Here is a 25,842-nt window from a genome sequence, read left to right as displayed (position 1 = left end):
CTCTGACTGGAAAATTGATAAAATTATCCCAATTCATAAATCGGGTTACTTTTCAAATCCCCTTACTTTCAGACAAATCACTATCACCTCTACATGCTGCAAACTTTTTGAGCACGTAGTTGCCAAGGAAATCCGCTTAAACCTTGATTCAATAGATTTCTTTTTCCCTAATCAACATGGCTTTGGATCATCTTTATCAGTAACTACCCAATTAGCTCTTTTCATACATGATTTATCAAGCAGTATCAACAAAAACGTCCAAACAGATATAATTTTCTTGCATTTCTCTAAAGCTTTTGACGAGGTGCCCCACAATAAACTTCTACTTAAACTCCAAAACCTTGGCCTACGTGATAAAAAATTTTTTTTCGGGTTCGAAGACCGTCGTCCGTTTGAGTTGGTTCTCAACGTTTCCCACGGACGACGGTCTTCGAACCCGAAAAAACAATTTTTATCAAATGATGGCCGCAAAAACCTTATCAACTATTTACTTGGCCTTGGCCTACATGTTCAACTGCTTAAATGGGTGGAAGCCTTCTTTACCAACTGCAGTTAGTTTGTCTCTTTCAATGGCCAGAACTCCCCATTTCTCCAAGTTAAGTCTGGCATGTCTCAGGGTTCGGTTCTTTCACCATTTTTTTGGATTTATATAAACGATCTACCTAATTCCATCAATTGCCATATCAGACTTTTTGCAGATGATTGCGTCATCTACCAAACAGTGTACAATGAACCCGACCAAGCATCTCTCCAAAACAATCTCAACATTATTTCGGAATGGTGCTCATCCTGGCACAATTACCCCTTAATTCTCCAAAAACAGTTTTTATGAAACACTAGCAAAAGACTTCCTCTCGATTCTTCTTACTCTATCAATAATTCTCTAATTCACGAGGTTTCCTGTTATAAATATCTGGGTGTAATTATTTCTGCCGACCTCCGTTGTAACATCCACGTTGATTACATCTTTCATAAGTGTCTCCAAAAACTCTTCTTTCTTCGTCGTAACCTTAAAAACTCCACGTGTCATATCAGATATCTCTGCTTTCAAACCTATATCCTTCCTGTACTCTCATATGCCTGTGAAATCTGAGATCCCCATACTCTCTCCAATATAGACAAACTAGAATCTATTCAAAATAAATCTGCCCACTTCATTTTAAACTGTTGGTCATCCTCCATCTCCTGTTTCTGAACTGAAATGCTAACTCAATATTCAACTGCTTTCCACCCGTAGACATCTCTCAATTAACTTTTCTTTTCAAAATCCTTCGTGGCCATTTTCATATCGACACTTTTAATTTTTAACTCCAGCTTCATATTTTTCCCATACAATTAACCATAAATTGAAACCCATCTTTGCATCCACTGATTGTTTCAAATTTAGTTTCTTTCCTCAAACTATAACCGATTGGAACAACCTCCCACCAAACATTTTTGATTGTACAACAGCTTCCGATTTCCTTTATAACATCAACTGTCTCTTCTGTCAAACTTTACCACAGCATGCCCTTGTATAGGCCTCGGCCAAGCAATATTGAATAAATAAATAATATTAACCCAATGCTCACTCGTTTCTTCATTATTATCATCATCCAGACCATGTACCCTGTGTTCTCTCATAGAACCTCTTGTACACTGCTTAGCGAAGTGCTTTCTAGACTTACATCGAGCTCAGACTTTACCCCATGCTGGACAAAGTTCTTTCTTTAATGGATGTGTTTTTCCACAGAATTTACACAATCGAGCTCTAGAATTTTTAACAGGAATTTTTGTACCTCTTGTGGCTACATCTTTCACTTTATGAATAATATCTTGATGAAATTCTTTACCTTTAACAGATGCATACTCCGATGCTTGGCACATGTCAATGCACTTCTCTAAAGGGAATGACCTTTCTCATATAGTAAGAGTTCTTGTAATTTTGTATCTTTCACACCTGATACGATTCTGTCACAAAGTAGTGAGTCCTTGCAAGTATCGCAGTATCCACAAGTTTTTATCAGCACCCTTATTGCAGTAAAAAAAGTGTAGAAAGTTTCATTTTCTTGCTTCTTTTTGTTGAAGACACCTCTCATATATTTCATTCGTCTCACTGACAACGTGTTCATCAAACTTATGATGTCTGCTACAGTTCATTCGTCCTCATCGGTATCGAAATGGAAACCATTATACCATTTGAGAGCTTCATCAGCTAGCGTATGTAATAGCAACACAACTTGATATTCATCAGTTTGATCCTGTAATCTAGTCAAAATCGAATAGTTCTTTCATTTCTGTATGAATATATTCCAGTTAGAAATTAATTCAGAGTCAAACAACATGCTGGGAGGCCTAATCCCAGTTATCGGAGGACTTGTCACACTTTCATCTGTCATGGTGCTTATCCGATTTTTTTTTCTCTGTTGATGGAGAAACTTCTTTCAGTAAGAGAGTTGTTGCATCTTTTCAGCAAACGCTTTTTTTCTTGTACCGCTGCCACCATGCTCCATTTTGTATCTTTTACACAAGCAGAGGCGAGATCATACAGACATCTTTAGAGAGCGATACTATTTTTTTATTCTTCATAAAATCAACCATAATAACTCTCTTGTTGCCATACAAGTAAGTCTAAACTCTCCAAGATATATACGGCTTTGACTTTAAATAGACTTACTAATTTTAAAATATGTAAACATTAAGTAAACTAAGACGTACAGTTCATAGCCAATTTTAAACTGCTTTTTATTTTCATCTCTCTCATCATATTTTAGTATGCAGCAGAAGATATTTTTACGCAATTCCCATCTGTTCTCATAGAATTTTTAAAATTCTTGATTACAGAAGTCAGGCTCGAATAAAATTCACTGCTCTCATTTATTTACACTTATTACAAATACAGCTATCAGTGATGCCAGGACATTTTGTTACAAACGAGTTACAGAGCCTTTTTAATGACCTGTCAAGCCTATTGCCCTTGCATTGTCACCTCTGGTTGTTGCGCACATCTATGCAGTTTTATCCCTTGACCCCAAACTGTGTGTGTGTATTAGACTCTAAATAGCAGTTCACTATGTTGAATATAGCTTCCCAGTAATGTTTATTAGACATTTACTCATCAAACTTCGTTTCTCAGCCACCTCGTTAAACATTTTGCCTGTTGTGGCATTGTATTTGTATTTGCAAAAACTTCTTTATGCATAGTTTTGGTCAAAATGAACTGTGCAAAAATGAGGTTGGCTAAGTTAATCCTTCTTTAGGTAGGAAATTCCAAACATATTCAGTGCATCCCCAGAAATCAAACCCACAAGCCCAGTATATTCATTCATTTGGCATTATTAAAAGAAAATTTTTGTCTATCCTTGTTAAAACCTTACATTTTTTACAATTTACTCTGAGCTATCTGTATCTAACATTGTCCCTAACTGTTTTGGTATAAACAGAAAAAAAAATTGTTACAATTGATATTTTGCATTATTGCATTTTCCAATAATCAAGCAGGGTTGAATGAAATTGTTGAAGGTTGTTGAAATCACCAGAAAGACCAAGCCAGTCCTCTATGGCAGTGCCGTCTCAAGGCATGGGCCCACCCGGGCACGGCCCGGGGGCCTCAGAAAGATCACTTGGCCCAGGGGCCTATGATGCTCTTAAGACGGCCCTGCTCTATGGATCAAACTATAAACACTTACTGAAATTTTTTTTTGCAAAACATGATGTAAATTAAAGCTGTTAGAATATTTTCAACTGAAACAATACATCAACATAGCAATTAGGTTGATAACAGTGGATTTTTAGTTAGCTGAAATAGTTGATTAAGAGTATAAAATATGTAGTTTCCATTGGTTTTAATGTTATTTACATAGGCATATGTAGAATTTTCTCGAGGGGGGTTTCAGATTTTTTTCCTTTTGAAGGGTTTACATTTTTTCCTGCAAAATAACACTATAATCTTGGCTGGAGGGGGGGGGGGTTAGAACCCCTAAACCCCCCATTTGCGTACGCCAATGGTTATTTATATACAAATAAAATGTTGTTTAGCAAAGTTGAATAGTTTTTCCCTTGAATTTTTATTTCAAATCTTCTCGAATTTGTGCCATTTTAAAAATCTTTGAACACATAAAATTTCAGCAGCTCCCAAAAAGTGATGCTAACAAAGAATCAACTCCTTCTCAGCTGTATTTTATACTCAGGTCAGATTAAAAGGTGTACTTTTTAAAATATTTTTCCTTAAAATATTAAACAAGAAATTGGTAATGGGTTCTTTTTTTTTATCATGTATATTCAAACATATACAGGACCATAGAGGGTTAGATCTTTTCTGTCCATTTCATATTAAACCAAATTGTTTAGAATGTTAAAATTTCCCAGCTTTTCATGAAAATACTGAAACAATATGCTGTCCAACTATTTTTCTGATATTTTCAGTTGTACTTAAAAGGACCGTAAACATTGTAGACATTTCACAATTGCAAGCACGGCAAATATTTTGTCAAACGGTGCCATCAAATTTTCTCTAATATAAATGTGCTTGCTTCTAATTGGAAACATCCTTACTAATGATAAAATAATGACTAATGATAAAATAAAAATACTAGTTTGGCCACACACAAATAATATAAAAATGTGGGAATGCAAATGATAGAACCTTTGAAAATTGAGAGTATGTGGTGAAAATCTACCTTTTATACATATGCATAGGTTGATTATCACTACATGACTTATCTGTCAGCCATTTTTTGACAGACATCAGTCCTTTTAGGTAGAACAAGATGTCGGTCCTTCTAGTGTTGACCCTAATTTGTTCTAGGGCAACTGTATGGTTTATATTAGTATCATATTAACCCATTTTTTTTTATATCTTGTAATTTTAAACATTCTTTAACAATACTGAATCATAGGTAAAAGATGCTGTTGCTACATGTGAATTTTTTGCTTGGCTTGAAGACGAAGTTACCACTGGCGAAGTTACTGAATTTGCTGCTGCTCTAAAGTTAGAAGAATTCAGAAGGTTTTTGTTTTTATATAATTCTTATTAAAAAAAACTGTCTCCATACCTGTACAATTATAGAATAGTCAAGTTGCAGACATGAGCCTTTAGGTTTTTTTATTTCATTTCCAAACATTGTTGATCTGTTACAATTAATGTTCCTTCAAAGCATTCTTTCTTTTGGCAGTGATTCCAGTACTGCTTATGGATTTTTGCTCAGGGTCACATTTCCAGAACTTTTGCCTTCCCTGGTAGGTCACTCCCATGGCCTTTCACATCCTAGAGCATGTCCCCTGTCCTGGGCACTTTTATGATGAATTTATAGCGTGAAAAAACAAAAAAAAATGAAGAGAATTGTCCTTGGCCCCAGGGGCTGGAGCCCTGTCAGACCCACTCTTGTGGGAGCCATGGTCACTCCACTGAGATGGGGTTTACCCATGGCCCCCACATCCTGAAGCAGGGCCCCTAGGCTGGGATGTTTTACGGGCCCCCTGACCAGACTTTCACGGGCCCCCTTTATGATGAATTTATAGCGTGAAAAAACAAAAAAATGATTAAAATCCTCCCGGGCCCCAGGCTGGAGCATTGTCAGCCCACCCCTTGTTGGGGCCATGGGTTTACCTGAATAGGTGAAAGGTCTGGATGTATTAAAGGCTGAGGTTAGGTTTTTACTCCCAGACAAGTTAGAAGGAAATACAGGATGATAAGTCAAAATGATAAGAGTAAAACTGGGGAAGTATATGATGGATACTTGGATGACTTCTTGATTAACAATACATCCTAAAGCAAATTTATATGTGTTGCAATATACGTCAACAATCTGTCTTTGTCTGGATGCAATATTTTATTCAGGAATAGGTCAGGTAGGAAGGGGAGAGGGCTAATGATATATGTTAAATCACTGAAAGGCAAATAATTTTTTTAGGAGAGTACCAAAAAATAGAAAACTTTGTCCAGAGGCAAATATGATTTGCACTGTGGATATCTCTGCGACCATTGACTTCAAAAACATACTTTCAATTACAGAAAGTTTCAAATGATGTGCGGTTACTCAAAATGTCTTAAACTTCCCGAAGGGTTATATACATAAAAATTTATTTTTTATGTAGACCCCCTGCATGCTAAAACTTCCAGTGAAATGTTTTCAGCATTTATTGCCAATAATTGAAGGTTTTTGATTTGATGGCATTTCCAACCACAAAATTCCTTTTGTAAATTTTTCCCTCCATCACACTCTCCCTTGCTTTCAACGCGCTTCAAAACTCAACTTTAACAAGGGTAAATTTTTTAACAAGGCTGATTTTTCCCTTATGCAAAATATCCTTTGTACCCATTTCCAGGATTTAGTTTCATCATGTTCCGTAAATGATATTCATATTCTTTGGAGTGAATTCAAAGCTGTTATAGAAAAATGCAAAGCCTCTGTTCCCATCAAAAATACCTCTTCTCAATGTCTCTTTAACCCCTGGATCAATCATGATATTATCCATTTAAAAAAGAAAATTCACCGAAATGTTTTCAAACTCAAATTCAATAACTCCCTTTCTCTCAGAAATAAGATCTGTCTCCACACGTAACCTTAACGATCTCATCTCTCACCAAAAAACAAATTATTTAACTAACTCCTAGCTTCAATGCCTTAAAACTAACCCCTCAAAATTTTTTAATTTTGAGGGGTTAGTTCAGTTTTCTTTGCCTAAATCCGCTGGCCCTTCTTCCCTTAAAATTGATAACATTGACCCTTTTATACAGGGTTTATAAATCGTAAAACACATAAATTCAGTTTTAAAAATGTTGTAATTATCAATATAATTGTTAAAAATGTAATTGCTTTAAGAGATGGTATTTTTTCAACCCAAAATATATACTGAGAAATTGAATTTTCTGGATGTTATGCCGAAACAAATATTTGGAAAGAAAATGATTTGTCTCCTCTGGGAATCGAACCTGGGCCTCAGGCAACTGCGCTAACCAATACACCAGAGACACACTTTTTTAGTTCCTTATAACATGCATTATTAGCATGAAGCACTAAGTGGAGACATAGCAGCCTCCCTTAACTACAGCAATTTTCGTTTCAAGTGGCATTTTGTATTAAAAGATGGTATTTTTCTGTCCAAAATATATACTGAGAAATTCAATTTTCTGGATGTTATGCTGAAAATGTAAGTTATTTATTGTGAATAAAAAAAATAGTTGAGTTCAATCTGTTTGTGTACAGTCCCTAAAAATGGCAACTTTTGAGTCAATAAAAACTTGTCAATATAGTTATTAGTTATATTGTGATTAGTTAGTTATTAGTTACATATAGTTATTTTATATATTTAATATATCTCTATAAATATTGCATTTAAAAATATGAAATTTTTGCAAATGATTTTCAGAGCAGGACCTACATTTCAATATAATTGGAAGTTTTAGCACACAGGGACTGTATAAAACTTCATTTATTTCTTTATGTATACTACCCCTCAAACAAATTTTATGATTTTAAAAGTAACTGCACATTATTTAAAAACTTTTTTGCAATTTAAAATGTTTCTAAAGTCACTGGTTTGAGAAATACAGTGTGAGACATAATTATAAGACATTCTTAAATTTTAGTGAAATCACAAGAAGGAGCGAAGTAATAAATATCAAAAATTTCGAGCTGTTTTATGACGGAAAAAAATAACGTTATACCAAATAATGGAAATTTAAAAAAATATTTTCACGTTAATTTATGGAAAAACAGAAAATGTATATGGACAGGATTATAGGACACCTACTAATTTTTGAGGGTAAAGTAAAATAAAATTCAAACAAAACACACATAAATTTATCGAAATAAAATTCAATATTTTGTACAAACACCTCTGTTGCTAATCAAAGCAAAAATGTGATTTGGCATGGATTTAACCAAATCAATGAGAGTGTTACAAGACATCATTCCAAGCCTGTAATATGGCAGCTTTTAGATGTTCGATGGAAGAAAATTGCCTCCTACCTGCATATACTAATCTGCAAAGGATGCCCTACAAGTTTTTCATGGGGTTGAGGTGAAGCGAACGAGCCGGTCATGATAGAACATTGATGTTTTGTTCCTTGAACCACTGCTTTGTGTGACCTGACACATGAATTTGCTGTATTATCTTGTTGGAATATGCAATATTTGCCGCAAAGAACTTCTTTATATATATACCAAGTTGCTCCTGCAAAAGTTCTACTTAGCTTTTTGAATTCATCCTCGCGGGTAGAAAAACGACATCATTCTTTACTTGGGCAGAAAATGCTTCCCAAACCATCACTGAACTACCACCCATTTGACGGCTCCTTAATTGCGGCATTGCAGACCTCAAAACATGCCAATATTAATGGAAACCATCTGGACCATCAAGATTGATTTTTTTTTCATCGGAGAACAGAGCAGAATGCCACTGATGAGTCCAAGGCATGGTACGTTTTGCGAGAGTCAGATTATCCTGTTTGTGTTTCAAAGTTAATAGAGGTTTTTTCTTGATTTTCATGAATTTGATATTGTAGAACTTGGAACTCTGGAAATAGTTTGCTGTGAGCATGGAAGTTCTAAGGAGGATGGTTCGTTTAGCGGAATATGCAGTGCTAGTTACATTAGGCCCATCCTTAAAATCACGCCACAAGATCGGCAACATTTATGGTACTGAAACTCGGGAAGAAAAACGCAACCAGCGACAACAGTGTTCAGATGGAATCTTTGGTAAAGAAACAAAGGTCGGTGAAAAACAAGATCACGAGGCTTTGCAACATCATCAAGCTGAAGCTCAACAGCGATGATCTCCCACGGCATTAGCTGGAAATCTATCAAGATTAAGCCAGAGAACTGTGGACAGCTCAACACCTTGCACGATGAAATCGTCATCTTGTCAACGGATGAACATCTGGAAGCCCACGAAAAGGAATTTGGCAAGTCGGATCAAGTGCGTGCCGGCTATTTGCCGGCAGATCCATGTGGGGCCCTCAACTGGCTCTGCTTGTCTCGTACTAATTCATATCAGCTCAGTACTCTCCACTCGGCACCGGACCCGACCAAAGGGACTTTGTTTCCATCCATGGGGTCCCTAAGGTGGTCCCTCTTGTTTCGCTCAATACCTTGTTTAGTATTTACTCATGATCTGCTTGGCGTATGCACTGAAAAGGTTTGGAACCGCTGCTGGAAACTCAAGCATCCAAAGCCGAGCTACACTCACTCCAGCAACTTTTCGTGTTCACGTATACGCTTCGAGGACTTGGCGATTGATGTAGAGAACATTAAGCAGTCTTCTTTCAGTTACTCACGTTCTAGACAGTTAATTTTTCTTTCTGTGAACACTTTTATAGCACACCAAACTTGTATCCTTTCTTAAAATGAAAATAAGTACTACACACAATAAAACACCCATTTATGACATGTCTGTATTTACAAATAATACCTTTAACTTCCTCATTTATCACTTATAATTTTCAAACGAGACGATAAAATTTAAAAAATTACAAATTTCCAGCTTTGTATACCCGATTTATGAAAATATTTTGCGTCTGAAACCCATTTTTGTCTTCAAATAAAGTTTTCCATCCTACTACGTATAGAGTCAGACTTTCAATAATCCCTCCAGTAATCCGGTGTTTTTAGGCCGGTTTTCTCCGAGCATAGAAGAGGAAAACATAGTGCGCACATGTTTATGAGCAGAAGTTTGTTATTTAAATGGACTTTTTCAATCAATCTGCAAGTACACCCTGGTGTGATATGTGCCAGATTAGCGAGAGTCTACTGTACTAATAATTCATATCTCTATTAGTTCTAGAAAAATTGAATTCCATCAGCCTTTTTTTTTTGCTGGTAATTTTTCAGTTTTTCCCCTCAATTTTTTTTTTTTTTTGCAACACTGATTTTAACCATCCTCATGCCCCGTTACTGAAGACAATGTCCTATTTACAGAACTAAATGGGCTATAGCCCAGGGCGGCAAGTTCAGAAGGTCGGCAAATTTAAGGATTGAGTGGCCAAGAAAATTAGCAAAATGGGAGAAGGGCGGTGAAATTTTTATAACCCTCAAATAAACCCACCTCTTCCCAGACAGCAAGTGACCGTGTCAGTGAGTGACCTAGAGAGTTTGCAAGCACGTGAATGAGCAAAAGCGTGACTTAGAGTGGGAGTAATGAATGATCAAATAAGTGACATAAAGAGTGAGGGACCAGTTCAGTGAGTGGCCTAGAGTCAGCCGTCAGAAGCGTATACTGGGCCCTCGGAAAAAGTAATTTTTCTGAGCCCCCTACCTGGCGAGACACGTTTACTTTTAAAATTTTAAACCAGAGGCCCCTCTGCATTTGAAGTCCCCGCCCGCGGGGAATGCGTTAAGACGGCATTGTCTAGAGCGCGTGTAATTAACGAAACAATTACCAAAACCAGCCTCAAACACGTGTGTGACCAAAACAGGGTGCAAACATGTAAATGACTAAAAGGTCCATCCCATGAGAGTTTGCTAGGGGACGCTGGGTAAGATAATTAAAGTTAATAAAAGTCTTTGTCGGACATAAACCGCAAAAATAACAGCCGGTGTGAAGTAAACCGTGCTTGTTCGGTCATCCACAAAGGAAGACGCTCGTTCCTCTGCCTTTGTATTGAAAGCCTTAAAAATGATTGCTTCCCCGAGGCCCGAGACGACCGTGGATCCTGACAAAGACTTTTATTATCTTTAACTTTAATTATCTTATCCAGCGTCACCTAGCAAACTCTCGTGGGACGGACCTTTAAAAGAGTGACTTTAATACAGGTGTACTTGCACGAGTGGGGGGAGGGCTATAACATGGGATGGAAAATTCGTGGATAGAGTAGTCGAGAAAATTAGACTAGAGTGGAAGGGCGGTGAAATTTGAATAGCCTTCAAATTGGCAAAACCGTAAATGCGCTTCTGACTGAACATCAAAATTACTCTCAATCTCCTAACCTGAATCTCTGGTTCGGTTTCAAATAAACAACTCATAAAGGATGAAAACTTTAATTTGGAACCACCTTAGCACGAGTTTCAGAGAATTACTAATCAGGAAATATAAAATCTTGGAAACACAAATACACGAAATACTAAATGGTAAATCTTGCTTATTCGAATAGGACGTCAAGATAAAATATGAAAATGTTTTTAAATATGAAAATATAGCATTGAAAAGTTATTGAAACAAGTATAGACTGTTTTCGATAACAAGAAATAATTGACGCATATTTCAATAAAATATGTGGGTACTAATTTGTCTGCATAATTAAGGAAAATTTAAGTGTAAAAAAACTTCCTAATGAAATTCTAATATTGCGCGATTTAAAATAATAAATTTCTTATTCAATTTTGTGCAAACTATATGGTTGTCAAAAACCTATTCAAAAACAGTTTTTCGTCACAGATACGTTAAATAGCAAAAGCTTACTTTCATGCAAATTGGAATGATTTTCATTATTATTTAATTATGATTATCAAGTGCACAATATCAATTTTCAGATTTTTCGTCTGAAAAGATGGTGGTTAAATTTAATTCCCGCAGAACATCCGACACCACACAATCAATTTTATATAGTGGATTCCACTTATAACGTTCCTCAAGGCCGAAACATGGGAAGAGGAGGTAGGTTTGGTGCCCCGGACGCTGGACCGGAGGGGGGGGGCGTGAATTGCAACCTTTTACCTGCCCTTTAACATTACAAGGGACACCAAGATGCTGACCAAGCATCTGGTTGCGGCACTGCTCTTAGAACCTTTTCCCGCTTAGTGCGATTCATTTTCGTGGTTCCATCTTCAACTAATGCTCAGACCGTAGAGACGTTGCAAGCGGAAAAACGTTTAAAGCGTTTTTCCGCTTAAAACGATTTTATGGTGGTTTTTGGAAAAGCATTATACGCGCGATCCACTTATAATGTTTAATCCAGGTACTTATTTCAAATTACAAAGGCTTTAATTATTAGATGGGGCCGAGGCCTATATTTTCATAGATATTATAGAGAAGCTATGTGTGTTCAAATGCTCACCTTCTGGCGCAGGGCTTTTGAGCTACGTTTTCGAGGAGGGGGGAGGGACTTTGCTGAGATTTTTCATACTTTTAGGTCCCACTATAGTGAATTTGTAGAGTCAAAATCAAAAAATGATGAGAATCGTCCTGAGCCCTGTTAGCCTCACCTTGTGGGGAACCCCCCGTTAATGTCATTATCAGTGAATCCGTAAGCGAATGCAGCTTCATTCTCTGGGAAAACCCCAGATGTGCTACAAAAAGTAATAGAATTAATTTTCTTAACATCCATTTATTTTAAAATTTTAAAATTTTTGCTTACTGAAAACAGTTTTTTTCGAAGACATGATTATTTTTTGATCCACATCAAGCTTGCGGGTTTCAGGACTGAATTTTAAAAAAAAAGAGATAACAAAGGCTAGAAAACGATGATTCATCTTATTGGATGGCTTGTGCTTTATTGCGCGTTACCAAGAAAACTGAAGGGTGTACATTTTTTTGCCTCTCTACACGAGCCCTTAAGCGCTAGGGGGTAAGCGAAAAGGCAGCGTGACAGCCGAATCATATGGAATCCATGTAGAACCTTGGTGGGAATACAATTGAGCCTCCTCCAGCTATGACTTCTTTATTTTTTCGACCTTACCAGCAGAAGAAATCTCAAGGTGGAACTTGGGGAACAAATTTTAGGGAAAGGAACTTTGAGAAAAAAAGGAAATTAATTAAAAAAATTAAGGATTAATAAAGAAAAAAAGTGAGGTAACTGGAGTTACGTTTGCTTGAAGGCTCTTGGGAGGGGCGATCGCCCCCATCGCCCCCCCCGGATCCGCCACTGCTGTCCCTAAAGGACAAAGACTAGTGTACTAGTAGTTACATTACCTCACAGACATTTTAATTTTCTGTCCCATAAGTAGTAGCATATCTCACTGTATATCACCCATCCTTAATATTCAACAGTTTTTTCTATACTTTCATGGTTAAGCCCAGTTAATCAAGGTTCTACTGTATAGTAGTAACAGATTTTTGAAAAATAATCAGCTATATATAGGGTGATTATAATTAAAGTTTTGATTCCAAAACTTTACAATAAGTACTGTGGTCAGAACGACTTGAAAATTTGCATGAATACTCCTGAAGCAATGGAAATTTCTTTCGTAAAAGAAAAAAAGTGTGAAATGTGCAAGTAGATGATGCTGTACTTGGCCAGCAGTATGATCTATTTTGTGAAACCACATCATTTCGACACTTCCACAGCATCAGTGTGTGGATAGAACAACTTCTATCAAGATGCACATTGCAATACCAGTAAAGCAGCTGCTGAAGACCCATTTTGACAATAACAGGATGGCACGACACCTGGCTAGCCATCAGTTCACTTGACCTTAACCCTTGCAACTTCTGGCTGTGGAGGGTACCTCAAATTGTTATGAACAGTGGTCGGATTGCAAACTTTGGTGAATTGCAAGCTCCAGCGCATCTGCTACACGTTAGAAGTTCCTCAGGCATATTAATGTGGCAGCACGTTTGGTTTAATAAAGGTGAACTGCAAGCACATTTTCACATCATGACCATGGCATACTCTGATCTGTTGTTGAACAAGAATTTTTGTGCTTTCACCTCATAGCTAGAACACAGTGGACAACATATTTAACATTACTTTAGTAAGTTGTAGTTATTTGTTCAATTACTTCACTTTTTGTGATGTTTCCATGAATTATGAAATCATGCAATACTATAATTAAGTTATCATTTTGCCATGACTGCCCATCATTTCCATTCTGCGAGCAAATTTCCCACATGTTGGATGATGTCATTAATTTTACATTTTTAAGTATTTTTTCCCCTTTATCAAATAAAATTGAATTTTTTCAGTAATATTCATGTCAATTTTTAAGTCATTCTGACAATCATTCTTTTTTTACAGTGTTTTGAAATCAGAAGCTTAATTATAATCACTCTGTACATCATAAATCATCGCTAATTAATCTGCATTATTTATGCTTCATTAAATACATTGTATTCACCTAATTTTTATTATAGTTTTTGCAAAATAGCTTCCTAATTAAGCATACTGAAAGTAACTGGAGAAAACATCTGTATATATATATATATATATAAATGGTTACTAATATTTAAAGAATTTTTTGCAACACAAAGTAAGCCATTGAGTTAAGCAAAAAATAATTAAATTGTAAAAGTTGGTTTTTGTTAAAATGTAAGAAATATTTATTGATTAATTAATATAGGAATAATGTTAATTACATTAATATTCATTTTGTTTTAATTAATTATTAGAAGTTTGAATGATTTTTCAGAAATTTTATTGTTTTTAATGTCAATACTATTTAAACCAAAAAAACCTGGTTTAAACCAAAAAAAACCCGTTTTGGTTTTTTTCAAAAAAAACGGTTTTTTTACCAACCCTGGTTCTGGGTTATCACATAATTTCTTGACTACTATGCTGGTAGTTCTACATGATTGGGAATGGTGGGGCTTAGCCAGGGCCGTCTTAAGAGCATCATGAGCCCCCGGGCCAAATATGATTTTTCTGAGGCCCTACCAGGCAAATTTTTGAAAATCTCAACAGGATCCCATTTTTGTGAGGTCCCCTTTCCTCTTATGGCCCCCGGTCCATGTCCGTGTGGGCTCATGCTTAGCGTTGAAATCCACGGTGTTAACAATCAGTTGTCGTAAAACCTCTTCTTGTGTAGGTGCCAGAGAACTAAACATGAAAGCTCTTTCGATGAGGGCAATTAATTGCGTAGACGAAGGTCTACGTGGAACAGAGAAATTGTTATTAAATTTTAGGGCGCTGAGCTCTTGGTCATTGATTTCAACTTTTGATAAATTAATTACAGCATTGTTGTTAACCTTAGGGAAGGGGAAATGTTTCAGAGTGGCATGCTTATGTATGAGTTTGAAAAATTTTCGTTGGTGAGACATTCTATGGTTAGCTACAGATTGCATAGTTCTTGTCCAAGACCTATTGTCAATAGTATTCCAGTCATCCACTGTGATGGAGATTAAAAATTTCATGTTGAATGTCTGAGATTTTAGTGCGACAGTCTTGTATGAGAGCTCTTAAAATAGTGAATTTAGAGTTACGTAGTGCTTTAATGATCCTTGGCGAGTCTGTTAAATTACATTGTAGGGCAATAAAACTCAGAACCAACTTCTTACGTTTACAGTCAAGGAGAAAATGAAGGTGTTCAAGAAATCTGTTTTTTTTAAGACGGAGATTGCAAAATCTGTTAATTAGGGACAAAATTCAGTTGAAAAATACAAACGAGCTGTACAAACAAAGAGAAAACATATTTGTGTGTACCACGTGCTAGCAACAAGAAACAAAATGGCAGTATGAAAGAAAATGGTAGAATGAATGACGAGAATTGAGATGAACGACAAGCACACAAAAGTACAAATGCGACCCGTTGACGTCAAAAATACAAAATGAATTACCTTTTGAGTTAGATAAGGCAATTGAACGATCGACATTATTTGAACCCAAAATTACAAAAGAACCATGGCTATACCCATTTCGGAACTATAGGAAGTTCCTTCACCCGTAGCAGAAACAAAGAATAATCTTATCACGATTGCACGCGACCTTGAAAAAGTGGTTTTACTACGTATACTGTATTGTACACTGCTGGCCACCGTAAATGCAACACCCTGAAGGAAGCATGCAAATAATATGAAATTTACAACATGCATTAGCGGAGGTGAGATATGCAAATGATTAGAATTTCAGCGCAGACGCACATCACGCGCGCCTGTGGCGCCACTTCAAAGCGCTATTTAAGGTTTGGAGATTTCGACGATTTGAAGTACGGCAATTGTGTTTTTCTTGTGGTTTTTTCAAAAAAACGATCAATTATGCCTCGTACAAAACAGCGATCATCTTTTGATCAAGTATCCGAGTTCGACAGAGGAAGGATAGTGGCCTACTGAGATTGTGGATTATCTTTCAGGGAAATCGGTAGTCGTGTTGGACGAAACCGAACAACTGTAATGCGGATATGTGATCGTTGGATGCAGGAGGGTACGACGGACCGACGTGTTCGATCGCATCCACCTCAGTGCACCACTTCACGTGGTGACAGGCGTATTGTGCGTATGGCATTGACGGATCGCTCAGCCACATTACGAACCATAGCACAGCACATTCAGTCTGTACCGCATCATCCAGTGTCTGCGCGTACCATTCGACGCCGTTTACAGCAGAGTGGTCTGTCCGCAAGACGTCCATTGCTTCGTCTACCCTTGACGCAGAACCACAGACGTCTCCGCCGCCAATGGTGCGATGAAAGAAGGATGTGGACGGCACAATGGAATGAAATTGTCTTTACTGACGAGTCAAGCTTCTGTCTGCAACACCACGATGGTCGGATTCGAGTCTGGAGACACCGTGGAGAGAGGATGCTGAACAGCTGCGTTATGCACCGCCACACTGGTCCTGCACCGGGTATTATGGTATGGGGCAGTATTGGATATCACTCTCGCACTCCTCTAGTACGCATTGCTGGTACTTTAAAAAGCCAGCGCTACATCTCCAAGGTGTTGGAGCCATTTGCCCTTCCTTACCTTCAGGGCTTGCCCACAGCCATATTTCAACAGGATAATGCTCGACCACACGTGGCACGCATTGTCCAAAGGTTCTTCGTCGATCGCCAGATTGAATTGCTTCCCTGGCCAGCTCGCTCTCCGGATCTTTCGCCGATAGAAAACATGTGGTCCATGGTTGCTCAACGATTGACCCAGATTACATCCCCAGCTGCCACACCAGATCAACTTTGGCAAGCGTGGAAGCTGCTTGGTCTGCTGTACCCCAAGAACACATCCAAAGTCTCTTTGAATCAATGCCGAGGCGTGTGGCAGCGGTGATCTCCAACAATGGCGGCTACTCTGGCTACTGATTTTGGCAGGAACCACACTTCACAGAAGTCTATAAATTTAATCATTTGATGCTTGGTCAACATGTTATCTACAAAATAAATATTGTTGCGATATCTCTTGTCTTTCTTGGTGTTGCAATTTGGGTGGCCAGCAGTGTATATATACATGTGGGTTGTTGAAGATATTTAGTTTCCCTTAATGAGGGTCCATGTACATAATTTTCAAAGATAATTTCGGAGTTTTTACTCCCCTTTGCATTTACTCCCCTCCGGTTATATATCGGAAATTACGGTACTTTCACGGTTATCTGCCGGCATTCAAAGACAGCTGTCTATACGGCGTAAATTTGCCTCGTTCTTACAAGATTGCAAATGTGAATTTTTTGAAAAATCATAAAGGATTTCGAATGCCTTTTCAAAGTGTAAAACATTTTTCGAGATCGTTAAAAAAAAGTGAATCTGTAAAAACTCTACCTTGAATATTCAGTTTTGTCATCTAACTGCTATGTGGTAGTCACTGTTTCGTATCGCGAAAATCACTGGTGTGTACGCAGAATCAGCTTTAGGAGGGGCAGAAGGATTTCTTAAACAGAAATTGTGGATCATTAACGCTCAAAAAGAATTTTAAATTAACACAGTATATATAAGAGACTATTTTCTCCAATATTTTAATTTTCTACAAAAATATTTTTAATTTCTCATTTTCTTGGAATTGGGGGAGGGCCTTCCCCCCCCCCCCCAATTTTGCCTTTGGTTAAAATCCAGGTTTGGAACCTGTGATTGCATAGTGGTAATTGGCTAAAAATACAATTTTCTAAGGGGTTTTCCAATTTTGAGTTGGCTATTCCTTGGAAAAAGCTCTGGTTGCCACAAAAACCACACAGACCTACAACACAAATATGTATACATTAAATTTCAAATCCATGAAAAACCAATTTGGAAGATAGATTCAGGGCTGCAACTATGGTGGGAGGGAGAGCAGGCAAGTCTAGTTCTCCGGGCTCTGTACTAGAGGGGACACACAAAATTCACCCTTTATAACGGCTTCTACATTACACAGTGCCGAAATGTGTGCTTGCCCCATTTGAGAAAGTATCTAGTTGCAGCCCTAGATAGATGGATGTCACACCTACTGAACACAAAACACGCTGAATGCTGGGCACACACCCACACTTGAGTTTCACCAACACAAATCTGACATAGCTCCCATATTCAGGTATGAAAATACGTGGCAGTTAAATGGTGACAGATCAGAGTGGTGGACCGACAGGGAGGGAAAATAAAATCATTCTACCAGGAAATCGCTTTGCAAGGATTGGTATAAAATCCTTGCTCGTATGAATAAAGAGAATCAGAAGATAAGTGTCTGAGAGAGTGTGTACTGAGAGAGAAAATCTCATTTGCTTTTTAAATTTAAATCGGAAGATATTGAAAGAGCTAAGATTTTTTTTAAAGAAATGAAAAATCAATCAAAAGGGAATTTATAGATTGATTTGTAAATATATAAATGTGTGCCTCTAACTTTTAATTACAGTGAGTCCTGCTTATAACACTTTTAAGAAAACTGTCATAAAAAAATGTAAGCAGAAAAACGGGAAATCTTAATAAGAATTACTTAAAATTGAAACCATGAAAATAAGTGGAAAAATGTTCTAAACGGGAATGTTATAAGTGGGATCAACTGTATATTTGGTTTAGATTTGTTATATGTGCTACATTTCCATATGTTAAATTCTCATTAATGGGCTTCTTTGTAAGCTTTTCTTACTAGTAGACAATGAAAGTAAATAAACCTTTGGATAAAACGTGTTTTTAGAAATGAATCATTCAATTCACAGAGATACCTCCTCCTCCTACCCAGGACATGGCCCGCTGCTCTGTCTCAATGAAGAGATATAAGCAGGTGATGAAAAACCTGGGGCATGCTGGAAAAAAAATTCATAGAGATACCAGTGAATTATGGGTGGGGTTTTTTTTCAAGATAATTTTTTTCGAGAGGGACCCACTTTCACTCAAAAAGGACCCAGAGTTTTTGAATACCCTGGGTCCCGGACCCAAGTAAATTAAAGTACAGTGGCATCTCTGACTGTAGAAGTTCGAAATCTGTAAAAGAATTTTTACAATTTTTCATAATGACTCAAAAGTTAAAATTGCCTATATCTCAAAACTACAATTTTGGACTTGGTGACTTCTGCCTTAGCACTGACAATATGGCATACATATACTGCAGAAAATTCCCTGATTATAATTATGTTACATAGTATTAAATATATGTGCTGGAGGTAATGGGCACCATGTCACAAAAGGGAAATTTTACAGAAGAGCCGTTTAAAGATTTTTTTTTAGTATGTCTGTCTTTCTATGGAGCTCACTTGTTTTATAAAGTGAATATCTCTGTTATTTATTGAAATAGGACTTAATGTCCTAAACCAATATCTGGTGTAACGAAAGTACTGCAAATTAATAGCATTATCCCAGTATTGACAAAAAAAAAAAATGAACATAGTACCCTCGTTACCTCCAGCATACAATTTGTTAAATATATGTGTTATAATGTTTAAATATATACGTGGTATATATGTATTCAGATATATATATGGAAATATGTTTCTTACATTTAAAATGAAGCAGTTTTTTGCTCTTTCCGAAAACTGATTTAATGTGGCTGAGGTCTATTTTGCATGAAGTGATTCAATTTCAGCTATTAAAGTGTTGGAAAATTTCATTATTCATTTTTGATTCAATTTAAACATTCTTTCATTGCCATGTATTTTTTGTAAAAATGCATTCTTATTTGTTTGAAATATTATTCATAACTAATATAATTGTTACCCTTTACATTTAAAATAGGCAGCAGGAAGACTATATTGGACCAAGTTTTGAAACAATATCAGCATCAGGTTCAAATGCATCTCTCATCTACTATCATCCATGTGAAGAAGCAACAAGAGTGATATCAGTGGATGAATTTTATTTATGTGACTCTGGTGGACAATACATGTATGTGATATGGTTTTGAAATTTCATAGTAGGCTATTAGTATAACATGGTTATTTTGAATGAAGAATTAAATAAAGAAATGTAATAATTATTAAGACTGGCTAATGTTTTAAAAAAGTTCTATAACTTTTCTAATGTTTGACAAATAAGAGTTGTCATTGAATGAGAAAATAGCAACTAATCTGCCAGAACCAGTTTCCATGCATATGAAAGATGTACAGTAGAGGTCTTCAACCTTTTCCTAGTCTCGAGCATTGCCTGTACCCATAATCAAAAGAAGAGCACCCTTACGGCAAGTTTACTGCACTTTACATGTGAATGCACGAAATCAAAATGATTTCAATCCTTGGATGCAATTTGTGCAAGGTATTTAATTGTAGCGTTGATTAAGTGCTCGCGAGCACGAAATCAGATACAAGCATTCAGCACTTTGAGTGCTTCAGGGAGCACTGTGGTGCCCGCGAGTAACGGGTTGAAGATACCTGATGTACAGTATATGTGTGTACCATTGTAGGTGGTAACATATTGCTCTCTGTGGCAAGAGCAACAGCCCTATAAAATTACAATTATTCAATCATTGCACTTCACTCATAGTTATAAAAATTGAAGGTAGATGCAGGGGCAGCTCGAGCTTACCTGCTGCCTGGGTGCAATGCCTTTTGGTTGGTTTAAAGGCCTTAACCTGGCCGCTTGTGTTTGATTAAATGAGCGGCATATCCACGAACGGCAAACTCAGGAAACTTTCCAACTTAACACGATTTATTTAAACTTGAACAAAAATTATTAGTTAACCAAACATAATGTTAAAATATGCTGCAGTAAAATATTATAGCATTGATTGAAGTGTGCAGCTTTCTTATATAGTAGATGAGGGCATTGCAATAGATGACTGAGAATGATCGCATCACTTTGTATATGGAATGTAGTGCCACCACAGCCTCATACGCCACCCCTAAAGTCAACCCTGGTGGGAGGCTGGCAGGGCTTCAATCAAGGGGACCTCTAGATAAACATAATTTGTTTTTCAGAAAAAAGTCATGCATTATTGTTTACTGTGCAAAATGATCGTGACCATACATCCCACTTTTGAAGCAGATTTTTCTGCTTTTTCGATACAGAATTATTTTATCCTCCTTAATAATTCCAGATGACAGGTAATTCAACGCTTAAAACAGCACTTAATTTGGGGAGCCATCATCACTTATCCTGTGAAGATAATGTATAACAAGATTATTTTATTAAGAAATTTATTTCAAAGGTGTTTCTGGTACTCAAGGGACCGTATAAGTGAGAAGCCGAATTTTTCCTTTGCTTCTAGACCATTCTGGAAAAAATACTGGGTGAGGGAACCAAAATGCATACTTGCCCCTTTTCATAGAATACAGGGGTGGCTCTTGGGCCATGCAACCCATTGCATCCACACGGGGCACCACTTAAGAAGGGTGCTTAGTCCATGGTGAATATGTGAAAAAAGTTTCATTGGGCAAAGAATGCTGTCTGTCCGTTCTGGACAGGTGCTAAATCTGAGATGAAAGAGCAAAAAAAAGTTTTTTTTAGGAATTTTTGGTATAAGTTATGAGGGAGGGACATGACCCACAAGGGTAGGGCTGACAGGACTCCAGCCCGAGGACCCAGGACGCTTTCCTTACCATTTTTTTCATGCTATAAATTAATTGTAGAGAAGAGTCCCCCATTTAAAATCTGGCTTGGGGTACCCTGCCACCCGGGTACAAAACAATCCCTACACCCTCACTCCCCTGGGCAGATAGCAGCACTACACATAACAAGCAGTACACTGTAACAAACTTCTCGTTAGGTTCACAACACATACACCCATATTACAGCATGTACCAATTCATTAGAAATTCCATGTAGGAATGTGAACAAAAAGTGCATGTGTGTGTGTGTGGTTTAGTAGTAGTATATGTGTGTAGTTCATAATAGCAAATCATTGAAAGCTCTGGGCCATGAGCAGTGGCGTCGGAGCCGGGGGTGCTGTGGGTGCTCGAGCACCCCCAGTACTTCGTAGAACGGGGCGGAGCACCCACAGAATTGATTTGAGAAATAAAAATCTCATACATAGATTTCTTATTTTTTTGCAAATATCGAGCATAAAAAAAATTGAAAAGAAAAACTGCTTGTTTCCCTCCTATGCGTCTTGAATCTTGCTGGAGCCTCTGGTTTCAAAACACATTGATATATCCTTTAGGTGCCGATAAAGGAGGGGCCACCCTTCTTTCTCACAAGACTCTCTCTCACTTGTGTCAAAGATTCCAGGTTTTTGCCTAAGGGATGGAGGGTATCCAGACACCATATGTTTTAGCGGGGGCATTGGAACCCGGTGGTGCTGTGGCGGAAACCTTACTGATTGTTTTCTTAAAAAAACTAACAAAAAAAAAAATTTTTTTCACCCTGTACGTCTTGTTCTGTCGGCTTGTTTCATCTATACGTGTCCAGCAGAGAAAGAAAGAGCACACATCCTCTTTTATTTTCTCGTTTGTGTCCGGGCAAGTGTCCTTCCTTTGCCTCAGGGTAAAAGCGTGTTTTACAATAAATGAAACTCTACATTGATGGGGTGATCCAGACACATGTTTAGTGGACCATTTGAATGCCCCAAGAGAATGCAGGATTTTTTTAGAAAAATTTGTCTCGTTGTTTGTCACTGATACCAACAAATATATGGGGTAGTTTGCTTATATGATCTTGACAGAGCAGCTTGGCCATTAAATTATGCCGTATGATTTTTGTAATTAATTTCTTTAATAACGAACTTGTTCTAATTAATTTGTTAGATAATTTGTGATAAAAATTTATTGCGACATCACATTTATATCCACATAAAACTTGAAGCGCAAAATTTAGTTTATTTTTAGTCATCTAAATGTTATGTATAGTATTTTTCATATTTTCCTGGAACACAAATTGAATGCAGGAAACAATTTTGTGTTGCGTAACAAATGAATGATTCACTATTCTCGTACGCTGCAGTAAAACATTAATTTTTTTTGCGTGTTTTCAATTTTTTTTCAATGTTTTTTTTTTTGTCACGTTTTTCGTCATCTACACTCGAATACATTAAATTATCATTCAGACGTTTCAGAGCATTAAAATGATGACTCTAGGCAGTGGCGGATCATGATTTTGGGAGGCCCCAGGCGCAACCTGATCTGGAGGCCCCCCTATCAGGGGCAGATTAAAGGTAGGGGCTGTCACCCCCCCCCCCCAAGAGCAGAAATGGAAAAAAAAATGTTTTCTACGTTTTTGACTGAATAACAAACCAAGAAAATAAATTTGCTTAAAAAAGGGGGAAAATTCAGAATTTTTTCCAAAAAAAATCAGAACCGTCCTGAAAAATTGAACACATGGTCACAACCACCGCCCCCACCCACAAATTTGCGTTTATCCACCACTGCACCCTTTTGGCCCTAATAAGAACGAGATGGTTCACTAAAATGAACAATATTATGAAAATCATAACTTTTTTTTATTTTTGCATCACCAAAACCATAAACACAAAAATAAGATAAGGAAATATAATGATATTCTCTGGTACTAGATGAAAAATAATCACACTCCCATTAAAAAAAAAAAATCACAGTAAAATTCTGCATCATATTTTTAGTAATCTAAGATGTCCGTCCTGGTGCCTTCAGCCACACGGCAAAAATGGAGATCCGTCATAGTTTTAGTAATTTAATATTACTGATTAATAAAGATTTGATAATATCTCAAATATAATATATTTGATTTGATATAAAGATACTGATAATATTTAATAGAAAAACATTTCTTCAATAGAGGGAAGAAATTATATCAGAGTAAATATAAGAATTATATTTTTAATGGAAGAAATTATTTCAGAATGAATAAAATTTAATGAAAGAAATTATTTCAGAATGAATAAAATTTAATGAAAGAAATTATTTCAGAATGAATAAAATTTAATGAAAGAAATTATTTAAAAAATTTTTTTTAGAAATTATTATTTTTTATTTGTTTATTCTATTTTATTTTTACTATTATTATATTAATTATTATTATTTTCTCTTTCAGCCACCTCGTTGGGCACTCTGCCTGTTGTGGCCTTTGCCTTTGTATTATTTGTATTCAGAGTGAATAAAAATCTTCTATATTATGCCCCCCCCCCCCGTTTCGTTTAATAACGAAAAATGCCACAGTATAACATTGTGGCCCGCGTACTTTATAAAATGTTTCAATATGGCCTGCTATGCCTCAAAGGTTGAAGACCCCTGCAGTAGACTCTCGCTAATCCGGTACGTATTAGACCACGGTGTGCCAGATTTTACCGAAATTGCTGGATTAACTTTGAAGAAACCCATTGAAATAATATATGAAATTTCGTGCAAAGACGTAGTCAGGACTTGATCAGCAATTAAGAAATATTAGAACGTGTTAAGGGGTTAGGGCATCAGGAGAAAAGTGACACCACACCACCTAAATATCCTGGACTACTGGACGTGCTGGATTAGAGCACGACCGAATTCTCGAGAGACTACTGTAGTTGAATTGAAATGCTCAAATAAAAATTTATCAGATAATTTATATATTTTTAGTTTTGCTTACCGTTATTTTTGGAGATTCTGCAATCTAAATCCTAAAGGAAATCTTGAGGACCGGCATGAAAATTTTTTTCATTACAATAACACACATTACAATTACATTAACAATAAACACTTTTCGGTCTGACACAAAGATGTTGTCTACCCAAGCCTCCTTGACCAATCCAAAAATGTAGCTCTTTTTTTTAGAAAGAAGAAAAAGAAACCCCCCTTGATTTTTTTCAGCCGGGGAGGGAGTGTTAAAAGAGAAACAGAAAAATCACGTGATTCAGAATGCATGTCATTCAGCATTCATTTCAAACCCCACTTTTTTTTTGTCATATGGTCGTATGGTTCCAGTCATAGATTGCAAATGTATACGTTGTTTGAACCAGCTTATAGTATTTCATTCAAACAAGTGGGAGACAAAATCACAATAACTTAGAGCTCTACTACATTCATTTTAATTAGTACGAGTGTCTCTTCCTGTCGATGTCGCCGCTTGCCGATAGCCATCTTGCCATCCATTATACTGTACACAAAAGCTTACACCAAAGCTGTCGCATTATCGGCGCCCATAAAAGCATTTAATACTGTGGAATGAGACCATGGCCCCCACATCCTGGACTAGGGCCCCTAGGCTGGAATCTTTTACGGACCCCCCCCCCCCCCCGACCAGACTTTCGCGGGCCCTTTTTTATGATGGATTTATAGCGTTAAAAAACAAAAATAATGAAAATCGTCCCGGGCCCCAGGGCTGGAGCCTTGCTAGCCCACCCCTTGTGGGGGCTATGAATGAGACATCTGTTTATGCCTTCACTCCAATTTTCATTTCGGACAGACATTAGGACCTGCTGTTCTCACCCCTCCTGCTGCTTGTGCCCTTAGGGAAATACTGTTTGAAAATGACCCTCCCTGAATGATCGCTTTACAATGTCTCTTCTTTCTTTGTAGGGGAAGAACTGGCCCTTGAGAGCTGCGTCTTGTAAATTGTTATTTTCTTTCAGCTCCCGTTTTTCTTCCATAACTCTTATACGTACAGTATACATTAAAAAAAAAAAAAAAAAATTGAGGTTAAAAAAAAAAAAGGGAGAGCAGATACTGTACTTAGTTCAAGAGATTTGTTGATGCGCATGTAAATTCATATGTAGGATGAAGCACACAACTATTTGGAGGCCCCCCGCTCTGCCGAGGCCCCAGGCGCGCGCCTCATGCGCCTGTGCGGTAATCCGCCACAGACTCTAGGAAAGGTGGAGGGGATTCCTTCGTGCCTTTATGACGAGCTGCCGCTAACAGAAGTATATTCAACGCGATAAAGGACTGTATTTATCAACTTACATATCACAGAATTTTAGGAATGTCGCTGGTGTGCATAGGGATATTTGACGTTCCTAAAATTCATGAAAAAAAGATCAAGCCAGGAAGCAATGTGTAAACAA

The 25,842-nt window shown here is 37.1% G+C and overlaps 1 protein-coding gene across 4 annotated transcripts in view; it reads left to right on the top strand.

Moving 5' to 3' along the window:
- The window catches only part of LOC149084792 (xaa-Pro aminopeptidase 1-like), a 537,471-nt gene that overhangs the window by 300,096 nt on the left and 211,533 nt on the right, over positions 1-25,842 (top strand). For all 4 annotated transcript variants that reach the window (XM_089232535.1, XM_089232536.1, XM_089232537.1 and 1 more), the window contains 2 exons: positions 4,878-4,987; positions 19,695-19,844. In XM_089232535.1, the coding sequence (XP_089088661.1) occupies positions 4,878-4,987; positions 19,695-19,844 (260 nt within the window). The remainder of the gene's footprint in view (positions 1-4,877; positions 4,988-19,694; positions 19,845-25,842) is intronic.

This window comes from Pholcus phalangioides, unplaced genomic scaffold (assembly GCF_987345545.1).
Source record: "Pholcus phalangioides strain wild (caught in Gottingen) unplaced genomic scaffold, Ppha-v1.0 ptg000007l_1, whole genome shotgun sequence".
NCBI classification, from domain to species: Eukaryota; Metazoa; Arthropoda; class Arachnida; order Araneae; family Pholcidae; genus Pholcus; species Pholcus phalangioides.
Note: the sequence above shows the minus strand (reverse complement) of the source record. Positions and strands in the feature narration are given on the sequence as shown.